Consider the following 19,405-nt stretch of genomic DNA (forward strand, 5'->3'; position numbering starts at 1 on the left):
TACATAGTACCAACTATTAGAGCCTGCAAAGTTCTGGAAAAAGGTCTTGAGGACAGATGAGGCCACAATTTACTTGTATCAGAGTGTGATGGCAAGAGCAAAGTGTAGAGGCCAAAAGGAACTGCCCCAGATCCAAAGGAACTGCCACAGATCCAAAGCACCACCCCTCATCTGTGAAAATGGTGGTGGGGGTGTTATATAAAAATAAATATAAAGAGCAGCAATTTGGTGAAACCAAAGTGCATAAAAATGCCTTTGAATAAAGGCTGACAAATGGCACTTTAACAACATGTGAATTGTTTGATTACAAAATTATCTAAAATTAAAGAGTACAGAGCCAAAAGGAAAAAAATGTATATCCCAAACATTATGGAACTCACTGTAACTGGCTGGCTGCTTTTAGCTGGCCAATAGGCTTGCACCAAGGGTTTGAATTTGATGCAAGCTGTTAGAGGTGACATGGTAGAAGGGGAGTGGCACAGCTGTCAGAAAAGGCTGTAGATCAGGTGAGCAGAAGTGTTCGTGGTGAGCTGCAGAGGTCTGCTGACGGAGGCATGGAGACAGAAGAGGAGGGAGTTGCAACATGTCCAGATGGGAAATGAGGTGGAGCAGAGAGCGCCACTGCACCCCCTGGTGGAAATGTCTATTTGCTGGTGGCCAATCCTTCTAGTGCTTATAACTCAGACACAACAGGAAGTCCCAACATATACTGCCTCATGTCTGAGGTACAGTTGGATGAGGGTGGGATGACAGTAAAACCCGCATTACCCCCACATTGGAAAGGGCAGATTTAGCAGGTCCCATAAAGTATGTCAGTCTCTGTCACATTGCACTGCAGAACTGAGAGGCAACGTAGACACCGCAGGGTTTTTCTTACATTGTACTGTAGTTGTAGAATTTCAGCTTTTGAACGTGGGTCACAATAGAGGCTAATTTCATCATTTCTGAGCCACTGAGCTCTAAAAATATGGAAAATTACAAGAGATCAAGAGAAGAGCACTTTGTTACACTTCTGCCCCTTCTGTAGAAAAAATGATATACCCTTCTCAAAAAGACAATTAATTAGTCTGTGGTTTTAATGGGAAAGTCAAACTGTGTTCACTTGAGAGGCCAACCTTGTCGAACACCAGTTGTCATTTTTTTTTCAGAGAATGAAAAAAAAAAAAATCTTCCTGAACCAAATGCATTAAATTACAGAAGTACAAATCTAGCTCTTGAAATTCTGTGCACTATCCTAATATACCTTTATGGTATTTTACACACGGATGCACTCACCTCTGCTTGGGTAAATGTGGAGATTTCCTGAAACTGGTTTTTGTTGTTGGCTGAGATGAGCCTGCCAAGGCGAGGGGCCCTCTGGACAGAGTAAGTGATCTCATCTCCGTCCTCATTGGTTGTCGCTTTCAGTATCTCACTTGTGATTGGCTGCCGTGTGCCTTAAATAAAACAAAAAACAAAACACATTTCTCCCTGCTGCGTGTGATATGTAAATTATAGTTAATATATATTTATTGAGTGTAGACGTAATATGTAGATATTATGTGTATATAATATGTAAATGTCACATGAAGATGTGATTGAGGGCCATTAGCTCAGTCATTTTGCCCTTTATTTCCCTCAGTACTGTTTTGACAGTTGGAGCCTTACTTCTGACCCCTCATATTTATTGTAACTGATAACATTCAGTACATCATTAATGCTGAACATTTACAAGCTACCCAGAACTGTCAGTCATCCCCTACATGCATTAGTGTGGCTTTAACAGACTGATGAGGAAAATATATATTTTTTCAGATGTAAACAGGAAACTGGATACTTCACTTTGCACTGGAGCTTCAGCTGTTTTTGAAATACATGAAATGTTCTGATACGTATTTGTTAATTAACCTCAAAAGCGATTAGTCAGCTCTCACCAGCTAATTTGCACTAACAAGGTTTAACCATAAATTATTTTATGTCAAAACAAACACATTTTCCCATGAGGCTGTGTCATAGGCACCCACTGGAAGATGACTGAATAACAGACTACCTTCGTCTGCATCAGCCGACAGTGTAGCGCTATGTCACCAAGTGCACAGACATTTATTCAGCTAATTAATTCAATAAATTATGAGATAAATCATTAATTACACAGATGCTGTTATCCAGAGTGACTAACATGGTTACCATGACGAGATGCATTAAAGAGATGTTGCATCGGTGACAAAAACAACAAAAGGTGACAAATAAGCAGCATGCTGGAGCACTGAGCTGAATTAAAAGCCTATGATACTACGTAATTGTTTTAGCATACACATAGCCAGTGCCTAGAAAAAACACACACTCATCCTACCAACATGGACATAGTACCTAAAAATATCCAGAAGAGCAACATTTTCATCTATGAGAATGTTCACATGGCATTGAATTCACAAAGCAATTTTAGCTATAGAGCTTGTTATTTATTCAGTTATTTATTTTTATCATAAGCGTGGTCTTAGAGAGCAAGTGTTAAGATGAGATGACACACACCTGGGAACACTATAAGCTCCTCCTGCGTATCCATGGAGATGGTGAGCGGTCTGGCTGTGACCAGGAAATGCTGCAGAGGGGACGTGTGCTCTCCGTCTGTCACTGTGAAGGCGAACCCCCCCGACGGACCACCTTAGAGAGGAGAGACAGAGCGGGGTGTCACAACTCCACACCGAGACCCCACACTTCGAGAGATTGCTCTCAGTGAAACTCCTCACACACATGCACATACACCACACACACACACACACAAACAGAAACAAATACACACACACACAAACACACACACAGAAATAAATACACACACACACACACACACACACACACACACACTCTGATACCCTGATACTCCGAACACATACTGAGATGCCACAAGCACACACACACGCTCTCTCTCACACATACTCTCACATATACTGAGATCCACAAATGCACTCACAGATGCACTGATACTCCACACACACTGAAAACACACAGAGACAGGCAATGAGACATGCATCCAAACAAAAAGCAATAGCTCAATAGCTTGCATTACCCAATTATATATGTTCCATTAATATAGTACTCCTACAGTACAACCAGTAATAATAATTGTATTTCTTAGACAGAAATAAACATGAAACGGTCACTTTCTGAACTTAATAAATAACATACTCTGTGAGCATGTCTTTAGAAAACATATTCAGATTTATTTCAAAATAAAAATAAAAAATAAAAAAATTTAAGTGAACTTTCATTGGACTTTCATAGAATTGTGAATGTTGTTCTATGTTTCAACAGGCAGTAAGGCCACCCCTGTGTTTTGGATTTCAGAGGGCTTTTTTCTAAGTGGAACACAATGTTCCCCACAAAGGTAATTCTTTTTAAAGGCTCACCTTTGTGGGTAAAGACCACCTCCCCGCTGTTAATCTGTGCTTGGGTGAAGTTTTCAATGCTGTCTCCGGGTGACACTCTGAGTACCACAATCCCATTGGATAGATCTTCGATGGAATAAACCAACTCCTCAGGAGGGGTGTCCAGATCATCAGCATATAGCATATTGGCTGTGATTTCAGCGTCTTCTCCCGAGAGGAGCTGGTAGCCATAACAAAATGAGACAAAATAACAGTCTTTTTAAAAGTATACCTATTAGCAGTAAGCAAACAAGCAAAGCTGAGAGGCTGTCATTTTTTCAACCCCTGTGTCTATGGTCTCCACAGCAGGCTGGCTTGGCCTGCTATCTAAGGATGAGGCATGCTGCAGCAATCTCCCAGGACGCACGTTTAATGGACTGGTCGCCACTAATGGCGTCGTCGCTGTAAAGGACATTAATTGAAAGAAATGGAGCAGATCTCCTGAATGTTGTTATTAAATAGCTGAAAGCAGTAGGGATGGAGTCTGGGCCTTGTGGTTAAGGGAGCACACTGCAGTGATTTTCAGTTTTTCTCCCCATTGCTGCCATCAAAATTGACTCTCCCTCCTGACAATTATTCTATTTTTCAGCTGTAGAAATTTACTTAACAGCAGCATGACCCAAATAAACATGGGGTTGGGTAAATGGAGGTATTATTGTTTCCTGGGTGATAAAGCAAATGAGAAGTCATTCCTGTTGGCACAATAGGCTGAAAACAAATATTACCTGTTATGTGTAACCTTACTTTATAGTGAACTTCTAACTTACCACATTATTTATCATCACTGAACACTTGCGCTAAGTGCTGTTTAACATAGTACTGCACACAGAAGAAACACTTGGGACAGTTATCTACTACCCTCTAGTGGAAATTTATATATCAATAGTGTAGTACCTATCAGATTTAGCACTAGATGGCGACATAAGATAAGTATTATGCAATACATTTTAGGGCAGAAAATGTTTTAGTTACAGTGCTCTATGTATTTATTGCACTGCCTCTGTATTGTGAGATGCATAAAAAGCATAAGCTCTGTATTAGGTGCGTTTGATTATGCTGCATGCATTTTGACAAAATTATAAGGTATGTCCTATCACCCACCCAAACCAACAACAGAGCCACATGCACATGCAAGGGTGCCTCTAGGGGGAGCCAAAGCTCAAGCAAGAATAGACTTTCTTGAGAAGGAAAAGGGCTCCTGTAAATGACCAGGGCAGTAACAGAAGCCAGCTGTGCCACAATCTGTCAGGATATACGGCGATCAGTGTATGTGTCACAGTAACGTTATTCACTCTGTCTGACCATCTGTTGTTGAGAACCGATACTTCCCTTAATTAACACAGTGAAGGAAGAGAAGAAAAGGCCTCTGTGAATAAGACCAGACTCTGAGTCCAAAAACACAAGAAGTATCATTATATTTTGTGGGAAAGAGAAAAGGGTTAGGAATGGATGCCTCTTGATTTGTTGCTCTGAACACTGAATGTTTGCCCTGGACGGGGCTTTGCAAAATATATGTTACCAAGGAGACGTGGAACCACAGACAGAGATGAAAAAAAGTTGAATCACACGCTTGGTTTCCAGTTTTAAATAGTGATTATAGTAGGCCTTTTCCAGCCAGTTTAGCAGTGCTACGGGGAACTTTCAGGAGGCATTGTGTAGCACGGAGAATTTTCTGGGAGAGGAAAGTTACCTCCAGACCGGTGTTGTGAACCAGTCTTGGTGGCTCGTCGTTGACTGGCTGGATGGTGATGCCGATCGTGAAGTTGGGGCCGCTTCTCTCGATTTCGAAGGCGGATGCAGTGAGGGTGAAGCTGTCCTCTGTAGTCTCTGACCCGTCATGCAGGTAATAGATGAGTCTTTGTTTCATCTGGATGACACAAACAGGGTGGTCCCCATCATAAGCCACATGACAGTCCCTACCACGCTGCTGTAATATCTAAAAAAATCATGGGACCATTATGTGAAGTTTTCCCAGTTGGCTACACTAGCTTCAAATGTAATGTACGTCACCTTCTGAGGTGCATTCATTTTGGACTACTAAGTAAACCCTTGTATTAGGTTTGGGTCAACTTGACCCATTTTAAACTTTTAGCAGAAAGGGAATGTCACTTCTGAGAAATGTATTTCATAACTAGTGACTAAACTAGTGTACATTTTATTCTTGTATTGTGTTTCTATTTGTTTGAATATATAGTAAGATACAGATGAAAAATAACCGAGAACGTCAGTTCAAAACAAAAAATATTAATAATATCCTGCATGAAAAACCTTTTTTCATTTTAATTTTTCACAGATAAACATGATTTATGTCCCCAATGCCTTCATTATAGTGGATATTCTATATAAATCACATCGCAAAACAAAAGAATGACACTTTCATTGTTAAATGTGATCTAGCAGAGGCAAATGACAACCACTATTCATATATATTGTTTAGAATTGAGATAAATGTACTATATATTGAGCATTTTTTCATAAAATTTCTTTCTTTATCGCTTTGAAATCCCAATAATACCCCAGGAATAGCTGACCTAACAGGCTAAAATTTGCACAGGTGCTAATAAATAAACAGAACACAAAGGTTAAATAAATAATTTATACACAACTATTCAGTCAAATGCACAGCAAACAGCTTCACTTTCGCTGACATGATTTAAACGTTTTGTAAAAGTATGTTGTGTGCGCATGCATGTCTGTGTGTGATGTTTGATGGTATACTGCGGTTTTGATCTTGCAGCATTGACAGTTTGATTTTTTCACACGCTGGCCTTCATGTGGCCATATGTTTGTCAGTTTGCTTTTGATTTACACTGTCAAAGACTTTCTGACAGACACAAAGGAGACACTGACTAAAACTGACACAACTCCCTAAACCTCAGGCGCTAACAAGTGAGCACTCTGCGCATGATAAATATCAACATGCGCACGCTTTCTCCAGATGACATTAACAACCTGAGCCAGAGCCAGGTTGAAGCCATCAATCATCACAGCCCAACATCCAAGTCCCATGTTAAATCAGTCCATCTGTGTCCGTTCCCATGTGACATGTTCATCGCAGGCCAACTATGAAGCGCGATCGGGGCTCTGCCTCCAATTACGGTTGTGATGGTCTTGTTTCGCGAGGCGTGAACGGAGGCGCTGCCGCATGTGAAGAACCGCGGGTTCCACATGATCAGGCCTCTTGGAATTCCAAGTCGACATTCCGGCGCAACACATCGGTCTTTAATTTAGCAACACTTGTACCCAGGTTCCCAGGTCTGATTCATTTCACAGTTTGGTGCTCCTCTAATCAGCAGTTGTATTCTGATTAAAGTGCATTGCATGATAAGAAAAACTGAGTCCATTTATAAAATATATATAGTGAACACTTCACTCTAGTGTTTCTTTTGCGCCTCTACATCATGAAACCTATGCACTTGTTGTACGTCGCTCTGGATAAGAGCGTCTGCTAAATGCCTATAATGTAAATGTAATGTAATGAACAGTGGTGCCCCCCCACCCCCAGGCACAGCAGACTCTTGAGAGTATTTGGAATTAGCATTCAGCCCTTTTGTGAGAAGCTTACTTGGGCTGTAATGCAGAATGCAATTCTTACTCAGGGCTATATTCTAAATGTATGACAACAATCACAGCAGTTTAAATAAGGATCTCCCACAAGCAGTTGACTCCTGTCAGTCTGCGTGCTAAGCATTCTGGGAGAGATTTGAGATCTGTTTTTAATTTGAACAGTTGGGCCTTTCCCACTGTGACTTAAATGGTCTCAGGGGAAGCACACAACAACAGACTTAGAGAGTCATTCTCCCCAATGGTTTTCTGTAATCCATTAGTATTGGAGATGTTCAATGTGAGATGCACAAAGCTAGAAACTACCACATTAGACGTAAACAAAGTAAAAATGGAAACAGGTGCCCATTGATGGTCCAGTAATGCACATTATGATCCTGACCTATTCTTAACTGCGATCCATGGTGCAGTGAATAATTGGCCCTAGTACCACTGTAGTAGGGAGGGTGTGAGTTGACTAGCTTTCCCCGCCTCTCTGGTCAAAGGTGACATCTATTGGGCACCTGAGATTTGCCTGCTCAGTCATCCGGTGCATTGACTGTGCATGCAGTTTACCTGATGGATTGCATTGGAATGAAACAGGCAGCAATTTACCGCACACATTATAATGTGTTAGTGTGCACCCTATGGAAAAGACTGCATATAGAATAGGATGACACACTGTACATTTGCAATTGGGCATTGTGAATTTGGGAAGCAAAGAACATACAATTGAAAAGATGGGAAAATAAAACAAGTTTATGACTATTAGTTTACAGGTCAGTTTTCTACACCTCTTATTGATTTGTCTTCAGTTGGATTTTCACAGTCACCAGGTTATGTTCAAATGTGGTTATTTACTCCTTTGCTATAGACACAGGAAAATACAACAGCGTCTGTGACGCACAGTGGAGTTTCTGAGTAAAAGATATGCTGGCAGGAGTGCGCATGCTGCTCTTATTATAGAAATATATGGGGCCAGTTTGTTTTGGCTCTGGGGGAGTATAGCATAAGCTTCATATTTTCCACAGAATTTACAAAGGAGGCCAAAAAAGTTTAAACACAACAAACTGCACACATGAGTCTTTAAAGCGGATGACTAAGAAGCCCTGCTGCGTCACATGATATGTTCAGGCCACCTGATGAGGCTCCCCGGAAAACCAGGCTTTTTATTTTCAGCATAGCTTTGAGCTCTGTGCAGTGTCTTGTTGTGAGGCGACGTTGTTACCATAACAACACACAGTTCATTCTACAATCCATACTGAATCACTCGAAACACACCAACGGCAAACGACAAAGCAAGGAACTGTACTGGCTAAAGGGAAGATACAACAATACTGACCAAATTATCATATGACAAAGTGAAAATAGCTTCAGTGGCTACATTTTAAGACTATAACTGACATTGTATTTAATGTACTAAAAACCTCAGGCCATATTTAACTATTTATAACACTACAGACAGTGTATGTTGATGTAAGAGTTTAGCAGAAATCTCTCTCAGTACTACTGTTTTGCACCTATACTTTTAAACTGAACAGACATGACCTACAGGGGACTATTGTTGTCACTATCTTCAATATAGTTTTATCATGGCTTTCCCCAAGCAACAAATCAATATTGTACAGATGCTGCCACTCTGTGGATGTCTCACTGCTTCATGTATGATTAAGTGGTAAGCTGAGTGGTCTTTTAATACTAGATGTTTGTCCAGATGTTTGTTTGGCCAATCTTCTGGGCAAGGCAGAAGATTGGCAGCGCTCACCTCGTCCCAGGTGAAGAAGCTCACGTCATCGTCTTCTCCATCCAGGTAACGGATGCTCCCATGCTGAGGTGGAGTCTCCACGACAAAGTCGATGTTGGCGGAACTGTAGAAGGGGTGGGAGATGTTCACAATGTCTGGTGACAGGGGTACGCCGCTGCCCTCCCGCAGGGTGATGTTGAGGGTCTTCACAGGGATCATTCCAGGGACGACGTGCACTGCCACCCGTATGTCCTCCACCGTCGTGAAGCCGTTGTTAACTTCCACGATAAAGGCGTCTGAGCCCTGGACGGAGGCTGACACGTAGAGGATGCGCCCCTGGTTGATGTCCTCCTGGGAGAAGGACTGCACATAGTCTAGGGCAGAGCCGTTGTTTGCCATGACGATGTGGCCCAGGTGGGGCAGCTCTTTGATGGTATACACCATCTCTGATGGAAGGATGTCTGCCTGCTCCACCTGACCGGAATGACAAGAACAGTACTTAGCGCTCAGAGCACCCTGGTTTTTAATATATAAGCAGATTCTTATTCAGCTCGCTAATTACCAAGCATTAGCTAAATTACTTAGTAAGCACTGCTTGGTAATATATTGTACATGTAAACTGATGTTTATTTAACTACTTATGACCTTAACATTTGCTGGCTACTATGTAAAGATTCTCTCAGAATAGCCCAAGAACTGTTATACTACATCATGCTAAATGTGATCAGAAGAACCCAGGTTATCCATTTCACATATGAACACATTCCACTAACTAAGCTTCCACTTTATAAGGGATACTTGTTGTGTCCAACATGATTTAATTCATATTAGGGTTTCAATTTCTAAATTGTATTGGCATGTTATGATACATATTTTCTGTCACAAGTTCACAGTTGCATAGGCCAGCCAGCGCAATGAAAACTGGCTTTGGAATTCACCATTTGAAACTGACTGGAGGGTTTAGTGTTTACTGTTTGGTACCATATGTACCAATAAAACAATATAAAAGATTTACAGAGATAAAATTATGGAGAAAACTAGATTTGCAGTGGTTGTCTTTTACTTTTTTGAAAAATACATTATACAATGTGTTCTCCATGCAGATAGTTTTATGACTGTGCTTTGTCAGGTGATGCAATTCCTTTTTATCCAAGCATGTATTTGAATGACTCAAAGCACATTACATTTTTTAATCTATGCATTAGGGTTAGGGAATTTTTTTTTTTTAAATGACTGTAGCAATAACTTTGACCTCTGCACTGTGACTGAATGAAAAAGTGCTCAAAGCGCGTATTTGACTGTACAGAAATTTTGTAATTGGATAATTAGTGTGCTTGAATACTCCCCCCCTACAGTTGAGTTCCAGATGAGAGGGCTGGCAGTAATTAATGACACCATTAAAACATGGATAAGAAGAGACTGTTTCAAATGAAGTACACTCCATTTTTTTACACAAAATGAAGGGAATCATAACAAATGATTTTATATTGTATGTGAAGGGTTTTACTTTCCCTCCCACACTTTGGCTTGAATAAAAATATGGGAAATTTAACTGAGAGGCACTTGTACTTCCCATTATTTATATGTATCTGGTTGAGCAGATACAGTGTTTGACAGGGAGGTTACAAAAACCAGCAATAAAGTGTTTTACTGTATTAAAATAAATATGAATAATAATAAATATTACAATAAAGCACTGAAGAAGATATTAGACAATTTTCAGCTGAAAAATAAAAACTGTTTACAATATTTCAAACACTGGGGTGAATTAAGATTTCAACACAAAAAAACAGGAATAGAGTAAACTTACTCTGAGATGATCCTTGTCTATTTGAATGTGCTCCGCTACATAAGAGATGATGACCTCATTGGCAATAACTTGAGGTTCTGACAGGTATCCTTGTTTGAATATCTTGATCCTGAAGGTGCCCGCCTGGGACAGACCCTTGGACTGCACCGTGAATCCGAAGGAGTCTTTGGATCTCAGGCTCCTGTCATGGTGCTGATAGGACACCACACCTTTCCTCAAGTCCTCCTGGGTGAAGAAAGAGGTCTCTATTCCACTGACGATAATCACCCCATCCTTGGGGGGCGACGTCACCTCATACTTGATCTCACTGAGGTCCCTGATGTCGGCATTGGACTCAATGCTCAGCAGGCTGGTGTTAAGGGTCTTAGTGCTGCCACTATCAATGATGACTATGGTGTTGTTTACTATGCGGAGGTAAGGGTCGCTGGCTTGAATTTCCAGCAGTGCTGTGGTCTTATGCAGGCCATCAGAGACCTGCAGCTGGAACTTCTCGCGGTCTGCCCCGTGGTGCACAAAGAGGACCCTCTTCTCCCTCAGGTCAGCCTGGGTGAAACGGAAGAGAGGCTGGGCCACATCCATGGCAGAGACAATGTTCCCCGATAGGATTCCTGCACGCATGTAGACCAGCTGGCTTTCATTGAAGCCAGAGTCCGTATCCCTAAACTGGATGTCATCAGTGGTCAACAGACGCTGTCCGTTTCGTACCACATTAAAGATCTTGTCCACAACACGGACAGGCACGTGATCATTGCTGGACTGCACATATATCCGGAAGATACCACTGATGGCGTTCTGCTCCTGATTCGGCATGAAGGTAAGGAAGGTGAACTCATCCTCAGAGTTCTCAGATCCATCATGCTGGTAGATGAGCCTGTCCAGAAGCAGGTCCTCATTGCTGAAGACTTTGATGGCGCCATCAAACCGAGGCTGTCCTGGTGGGGACTCCCTAATGAGGCGGCCATGCCTTGGGTCCTTGAACACCCTGTACACAAAATCTGTTGAGTTCCTAGTCTGGACCCAGAGGTAATCTTTGTTTATGATGTTCTCTCCTCCTTCCAGAACCACAAACCTTTCATTAATCAAAGATGGGGCATCTGGATCTGCCAGGATATTTATAGGGTACGTGTAAACAGGTGAAAGTTGGTTCTCTGCAGATACTCTGAACTGGAACTCATCCTCCATGTCAGTAGTTCTATGAACGTCCACTTTGTAGCTGAGGTAAGAGTTCATGAGATCCTGCTGTGTGAAGCTGTCACCCTCTGCTAGCTCTCTATCAAGCAGCTGCAAAGTTCCCAGATATGGAACCTTAACCAGGGTGTACATCATGGATTCTGGAGCCATGTTTTTGCCTTTCATTACAGCTTCAAGTTCTTGTTTAATCACCTTCTGGTCCCCCTTTTTTAACTCCAGTGGGACCATTGCAGCCATTTTGATGTCAGATGGTATGATTTTAATCATGAAAGTGTTGTCTGGCAGTGTCAGCTGTCCCAGTTGCACATCAAAACGAATGAGCTCAACTGCTGCATCCTCACGGTCACTTGAGTCTGTGCTAACATACCTGAGTGTGTTTTGCTCCAGGTCAGACTGGCGGAAAGTTGTGACTTGCTTCATCAGGCCATCGCTTGTTAGCATCTGCAGCTCCCCAAATTGTAGAGCTTGCGTCACATTGTACACAATGTCGCCATTCCTGGGAGTGGCAGACACTGCTAGGTTCTGGATTCCAATCAGAGCAAACCCCCCTTGTGGCAGGAGGTACCCAGTGTTTGTCACCAGGGTCAACTGCGGGGAAGTGGTCAGGAGGTCAAAAGTGGTTGCCTGGCTGGCTGACTGTCCATCTGACACCTGAAGGACCAGTCTTGCAGTGACCCCACCTCTGTGGACATAACAAATGTTCCCATCTTTCAGCTGCCGACAGGTGAACTCCTTTATGCTCCTTCCTGGTTGCTGAGTGTTCTCCAAATAGCCTTCTTCTGCATTGGGCGCGGAGATGATGGTGATCTTCAGTTCATCACATCGTGTGTCAGAGTCCACAATCTTGATTAGCCGAGGGCCCAAACAAGTGCGCCCATACTCTGTGATTAAGATGTGAGTCCCGCTGACCTGAGGCACATCATTAATGGGTATGATCTCAACTGGGAGGACATACAGGTGAGGGTTTTTCAGGCAGTCTGGGAGGTTGCTATAACCCAGGGCGCTGACCTCCAGCTGAATCTGGTCACCGTGCTTCTCGTTGCCATCGTGGATGTACTTGATCTTCTGGTTAACAACATCTAGCAGGGTGAATTTTTTTGTCCTCTTGTTATTTGTATTCATGTCCATCAGACCATACCAAGGATCATTCTGAAGGGTGAAGATAATCTGGGATTGCCGGAGTCCCACCTTGTTCAGGTCCAGAGTGGGGTTGAGGTTGCGTAGCTCCAAAAAGGTTTCCCCACCTTCAGGAACGCGCAAGGTTGTGACATCAATGAGCTTGGTGATGTTGCGGAACATCTCTGGTGTGTCGTCCGTCGGGTAGCAGTGCCTCTCATTGGTGCTGACATTCACCAGTGGGGTGGAGGTTGTCGTTGCATCAGTTGGCTCATAGTAGTTTGGGTAGTCGTAGTCCTCTCCCTCGCATTTCACGTGAACATCTTTGGTCACCAAAGCATTCTGTAGGTTCCATTCCTGGTTGTTCACCTTCATCTCTCCCAAACAGCCAATGAAGGACTCCAAGATAATTTCTTCCTCCAAGTGGGTCAACAGCCCACTCTCCTGGAATACCTCCTTCAGCTTTGCCTCCAGACCTCCGAAGTACAAGTTGCCTGTGAGGTCCAAGCTGTCTGAACCACTCAGAGGGACTGAGATTGTCTGGCTGTCCACAGTCAAATCAAACATGTTCGCTACAATCTGAACCTTTATCCTGTGCCACTGATCATCATCCAACTGCACCAAGTTGTTGTCAAGAACAACAGGCCCACTGCCAAGGTCCACCACCCCTTTGAGATATCCTCCTGCTACACCCACGCCTATAAAGTCTGTTTGGTGGCCAGCATGGAAAACCAAAAGGGCGTCTTCAATGGTAGTCTTCATGAGCAGCTCCAGAGTCCGGGGCTCTGCTGCGCTCCAGGACGGAAAGGAGACAAAGGAGTCGGGGCTGATGAAGCTGATCGTCTCCCCATCTCCAGCCTCAAACTCGGCACTGCACCCCTCCTTGGTGTCGTGGCATGACACTGGTGCCAAATCCAGTATGTCAAAGTGGTGGGACTCAAACCTCACATTACTGATGCAGCCCCTCAGAGGTGGGATAGAGCTGTCTAGGTAGGGGGCCTCCAAGTTACCTGAGCCCCCCAGGTAGAATCCAAGGTCGATGTTGAGGACATCCTGGGTGTTTGGAAAGGGCAAAAAGGTGCTGTAAAGCTCATCGACTACCATAGTCAGCCTAGACTCCTCAAGGGACACTGCTACATTGTGCTCCACAAGATTGTTCAGCTGAAGACTGAGAGCGGATTCCAGTTCCACCTGGCCAGATCCCATGTCCATTCTCACCTGCAGTTGAATGAAAGAAAGAAGAAGATTGTTACCACCACATCAAATGTCTTTCATTCACCCTCATCCAGGATGAAATGTAGCTATTTAAAAAATAGCAATGGAGCTATTTAGGATAACCTCTTTTTTATTCTGTCATCCATCTATTCTTATAATTATTATTTTTAATTCAACTTGTTTTTCCTCCCATTTTTCTTTCTCTCCTCAAGTTGGAATCGCTAATGTTGCCTTAGGAGTTACCACCTAAATGTCCAGCAAACCTGTACACCAGGAGCAATGCAACTGATGCCTGTGCTGTGGTCTGATGCACTTGCGATGCAGTTAACACGTTACACCAGATAGTCTAAACTGTGAGAGAGGTATGGGTACAGCATCACATAACACCTTTCAGGGAATTCAAGAGTAAAGAGTGTTTTACAGTAAGAGAGGAGTGGACGTGTGGTTAATGCAACTATCATCAGTGTGAGGCACCAACCTTGGTAAGTGACAACTGAAGACTCACTTCTTCAGGCTGCACCTCTCCCCATCCCTCCCTACCTCCCTGTAATCTCAAAATTAACTGTAAGCTTAGGGTTGTAACTAGGTAGCTGTTTCGTAGGTGACTTAGTTAATGCACTCGTCTTATCTACTGCTTGTATTTTTTTTTTGCGTAGACTGCGTTGTTGCTGTTCTCGTTTGTGTTAGTATTAATCAGTTTATCCTTCAGGGTCCAAGTTGAACTATGCGGTTGTTCCCTGCACTTGGAACGGTACTTCTCTCTAGGGTTTTCGACACACTTGTTCCTGGTTATGGTTATACACTTTGTTGTACGTCGCTCTGGATAAGAGCGTCTGCCAAATACCTGTAATGTAATGTAATAATGTAATGTAATGCATGGTAACCATTTTGTACCCAGTCACGATCCACACATCACATTTCCTCACAATGTAAAGCTTGTGACATTGTGAGATGGAAAAAGTTATGGATACACTCCATGAGAAAGCCAGCTCAATTTTATTTGTGTTTGTTTATCACACCAACGTTAGCAAGTGTTTATGACAGCACATCTGATGCTAATTCTGCTCCACCTATAATCTATCAACCCATTTATTTGTGGGATTAAAATACCAGGCATCTCATTCTGAAATGACAGGCAGTGAGCATAACAAAGTGATGCAATTTATTTTTGTTTTCTAAACCTCTTTGCACAGTCTCTGAAGTGATTTCTTTAATGCCTTGCATTACATAATCTGTTTATTACAAAGTTTCCTTCATCTGCGATCTAGCAGTTTACACTATTATTAAATGCATATGATCCTGAGCATTTAGCTTAGAGGTGATTGTCAATAGGAAACAGAATTAAGCTGCTGAAATCAGTATTTTCCAGTTTCAGACTTTTCACTTACTGCTCAATAATGCACAAATGTTGTGACTATGAATGTCTTCCTTTGGATAAGAACTGAAATTAAAGTTCATGTACAAACCTGTAAGGAACCTACAAGAATAGCATAATAGCTTTTTCTACGCCTACCCTCAACTGGTCATGTTACCCTTTACTCAACTGTATCACTATCCTCTTCACCTGCACCACTATCAATGACCATGTTTGCACGCACACTATATTCCAAATTATGGTCCTTTTTATGAGAAAATTTCAGTTATTACATTTACATGTCCTGAAAGAATTAACCTGATCTTATTTCTGTATGGTTAGCTGAATATTTCATTTGAATCATTTGTCAGTCCAGAAGTGAGAGTACATGTGCAGACCATGCTTAAAAGTTGCAAATGTAATAAGGTGTTTTCATACTTTATTTGCTGATTATTTAGAGGCATATTCAACGTATCATTCAGATTTTGAACATTTGGAAAATGGGCTTTACCAGGTTTTGGCTTTCGGAAGAAGGGCAGTATTTTAACTGGAATACTTTTTTTGTTTTGCAAATAAGATTGCAATAACCATGTGAATGCAAATGTGGTCTTTTTCAGCTATACTCCTGTTCTCCTGATTTGTACCACATAAGTGAAAATAAATTATTGTTGCTAGGAGAGATAAAGGATCCTCAAATAGGATTAGACCCACCATCACCTGCTCAGGTGATGTCTTCGGTTCTGCACATGCACTCCTCTTCATCTCTCTTATTTCCCTTTGCTCGAGTCTAAACACCAGTACAGCTAATCTGTTCTCCTATAACCGTTTACCCCCAGGGTTACCCCCCAGGTTATTTTCTCCCCTGTGCTCTCCTAGGCTGTAGCCATACTCTGCTCTCCAGTGGCTGCAGTCTCCTCACCTGCCGCTCTGTTGTCTTAATGGAGCCATATACCTCTCCTGTAGCTCAGGTCTGTTTTTCGGTAACTCTTTGCTTACCCGTAGCCTCCCGTTATGAAGCTCCAGGGCCAGATAATCATGAACACCACCCGCCAAAAGGAGCAGACCGCTACGGCGGCTGGTCTTGAACTGCAGTGAAAGGTGGAATGTGGAGACATCTTGAATGGCTTGTATCTCGCAGATGCTGTCCCCAAAGTAAGACACTGTTAGAACAGAAACACACAAAACCGTAATGAGGATGTTAAACCCACAAGTAGATCTTAAAACCACAAGGAAATGCGATTAATCATAGTAAAACCTTATGTGCGCGATGGCTTCAGACAGCCTTTCTGCCACCCTAGGCAATTGGGTGGGTGGGGGGGTGTATGATTGCAATAAAGTTTGGCGCTTCTTTAGACAGATGACACCCTAGATGACCGCCTATGTTGTCTATGCCTACAGCCCTGGGTGGCTTCAAAACTCTTATCTCTTTCCTGTGTGGCATATTAATATATATTTAAATGTGCCACACAGGAAAGAGATAAGAGTTTTGCCAATACAGCGATAATAACAGTGTAAAAGAAGAGGCCAGATCTAATTTTCCTGAAAGTTTCAAGGCAGAGCCACTTAAAAAACAACAAAAACAGCAACCTCAATCAGGATAAATAAGCATTGATGGAAACCAGGAAAGTATTTTAATTTAATTTGAGGTTTACATGATGAGAAGCATGTGCATGAAATTGACGATCGGCAAGCATGTGGAGCAGCTTATGCAGCTCAATGGCAAACAAATACAGTGTTTAAAGGAATATTCCAAACCCTGCTAAAGCAACACATTAAGACTTAGACACCATGTATGCAATTATTACACTTAAATATGCTTCCATATTCATCACATTTTGATAACTGCTGTAATTATTGATAAGGATAAACTGTATTACTGTAAGTCAATTATTGGTGCTTTTTGGTATGTCTATTTTATTCGTCATCTCCCTGCATTGTGATACTCTGTAATACTACTGTAATTAGTGTTAAGGATTCACTGTATACTGTCAGTCGTTCTTTTTGGTTAGTTTGCCTTTTTTTGCAGTCATGTCCCTGCATTGACTCAAATACAGTTCTTCATATCGTGAAATCGTGAAATCACACAATACAGTACGCGTCCGTATGTGAACCTTTCCAAACTGCTGTGATAACACACTGAGAAAGAAGCTGGAAATATTTTTGCATGGGGAGCAAAGGGGGGGGGATTCTCTTTTTTATGAACCTCCCCCCATGTGTGGAAACATAGTCATTTTTCCTTTGACCTGTTTCAGAGGGCCATCCCACTGTTACTTGACACATTCCCATGCACTGGACACAACACAGTATCAGCCACCTGCATAGGACAGAGGGCGAGGGGGGTGGGGAGACTCCTGACTTTCAGGCATGCAGGAAGTCCATTAGTTCCCATTGCTCGTGCTCCTAAATTACACTGGAGCCCCTCCAAAGGCCTTTGCATCCAGTGCAGTATTTTCCAGGGCCAGAGCCAAGAGGTTTTATGGTTGGAGGAGGGGGAGTTTCACAACCACCCATTTGCTGCTGTTCAGGGGTCAGAGGTCACAGTGCAGGACTCTGGAGTGGGACGCTAACACACTTCCAGGAGCAAACAATGCAGACGCTTCAGGGCAGGAAAGGAGGAGGAGGAGGCTGGCAAGAAATTTGGAACCAGGGACATTCCAAACAGGTCAAAGCTTCCCCACCCACGTCCTCATGGGCCCCCCAAAACCTGCAGAAACAGGTCAGCAGCAGAGGGACAAGCCCTGGCCATGTGTGGGCCAAGACCCACCTCACACATGCCCATGGAAGGTTCGGAACAGATTCTGACCCAATGGCAGGTTCTGACCAGGATAGGACCCAGTGGCAGGTTCTGCCCATGTTCTGAACCCTATGGCAGGTTCTGACCAGGTTCTGACCAAACAGCAAAGATGAACAAAAAGCCCCTCACCAGCCATTGCAGCTGAACACAAGGGAGATATCCTTGCTGGTTAATTTACGGTCTGCTCCGCATATAGGAACAGCGACACAACTGGGTGTTTAAAAAAATCCTAAACAACAAGCCATATTAACTGCAGATGTGGCATGCAGAGGAATTTGCTTGGTGCTTGACCATCCTAAAAAAAGTTTAGCTGAAGATCACAAATGTCAGGAAACAGCACAGCTTTCCTAACACCTCACACACACACACACAAACACATGCACATATTTAAGCAAACACACTAACTCACATTTATGCACACACACACACACACACACACACACACCGCAATTGTAACATATTGATTTCATATCAACTGAATTCTGCACGGTTGCTGTTTTTCATCCTCTGTCAATGACATTTTGAGTTTGTTATGCAGCCAATGAGCAGTGGTTGCCAAGCGCACACAGTTGGTGAACAAAGACATTTGTGATTAACTGTCTCAACTGCGGGCCAAATGTTCACAGTGAGATTTAATCGCATGGAGCTTTTGCACTGTTCTTCCCAGAACCAGAATAAAAACTGTTTTCCATGTGGGTCACAGCAAATCTGAAACCAAAATCGTACAGTTCTAAGGACTGTCTAAGCCGGCTGCCAAGTTCTGGAAAAACACGGACAGGTACCATAACATTTCCTGAAATTCAGAAATGGCTCACAGGAGCGTGTACTCTGTGAAGTAGAGCAGAAAAACTGTCAAAGCCTGTCACCAAACAGGCAATTTCACTACAATATGAGAGACACAAAGCACTGGTACCAGCACTAAAGGACAGGAATAAATAAGGTCAAGGGTCACACAAAGTTGTTTGCATCAAAGGCCAACTGTCAAGACAACAGAAGGCTTTTTATTCACGAAAAAGAATCAAAGAATCTTGTTTCTAGGCAAAAAGCTAAAAACAAGTTCAAAGTAATTGGAATTAAACCAGAGAGAATTCAAATATTATAATAATATAATCGGCCTTATGATTGAAGAGCATGAGCTTCTGTTGGACTGTTTTGCAAAAGAGAATAAAATCGCTGAGTTGAGAGCAGGCGCCAAACACTTCTGCCTCCAGATTCTGTGGACTGGCTGCTCTCC

General features: G+C 42.6%; 1 protein-coding gene across 4 annotated transcripts in view; it reads right to left on the bottom strand.

The window, feature by feature from the left end:
• The window catches only part of cspg4 (chondroitin sulfate proteoglycan 4), a 189,169-nt gene that overhangs the window by 6,944 nt on the left and 162,820 nt on the right, over nucleotides 1–19,405 (bottom strand). For all 4 annotated transcript variants that reach the window (XM_064312304.1, XM_064312302.1, XM_064312303.1 and 1 more), the window contains 7 exons: nucleotides 16,374–16,537; nucleotides 10,502–14,026; nucleotides 8,713–9,165; nucleotides 5,095–5,271; nucleotides 3,387–3,585; nucleotides 2,512–2,643; nucleotides 1,276–1,436 (listed from right to left, as the gene is read on the bottom strand). In XM_064312304.1, the coding sequence (XP_064168374.1) occupies nucleotides 1,276–1,436; nucleotides 2,512–2,643; nucleotides 3,387–3,585; nucleotides 5,095–5,271; nucleotides 8,713–9,165; nucleotides 10,502–14,020 (4,641 nt within the window). In that variant the 5' untranslated portion in view covers nucleotides 14,021–14,026; nucleotides 16,374–16,537. The remainder of the gene's footprint in view (nucleotides 1–1,275; nucleotides 1,437–2,511; nucleotides 2,644–3,386; nucleotides 3,586–5,094; nucleotides 5,272–8,712; nucleotides 9,166–10,501; nucleotides 14,027–16,373; nucleotides 16,538–19,405) is intronic.

This window comes from Anguilla rostrata, chromosome 16, assembly GCF_018555375.3.
Source record: "Anguilla rostrata isolate EN2019 chromosome 16, ASM1855537v3, whole genome shotgun sequence".
NCBI lineage: Eukaryota > Metazoa > Chordata > Actinopteri > Anguilliformes > Anguillidae > Anguilla > Anguilla rostrata.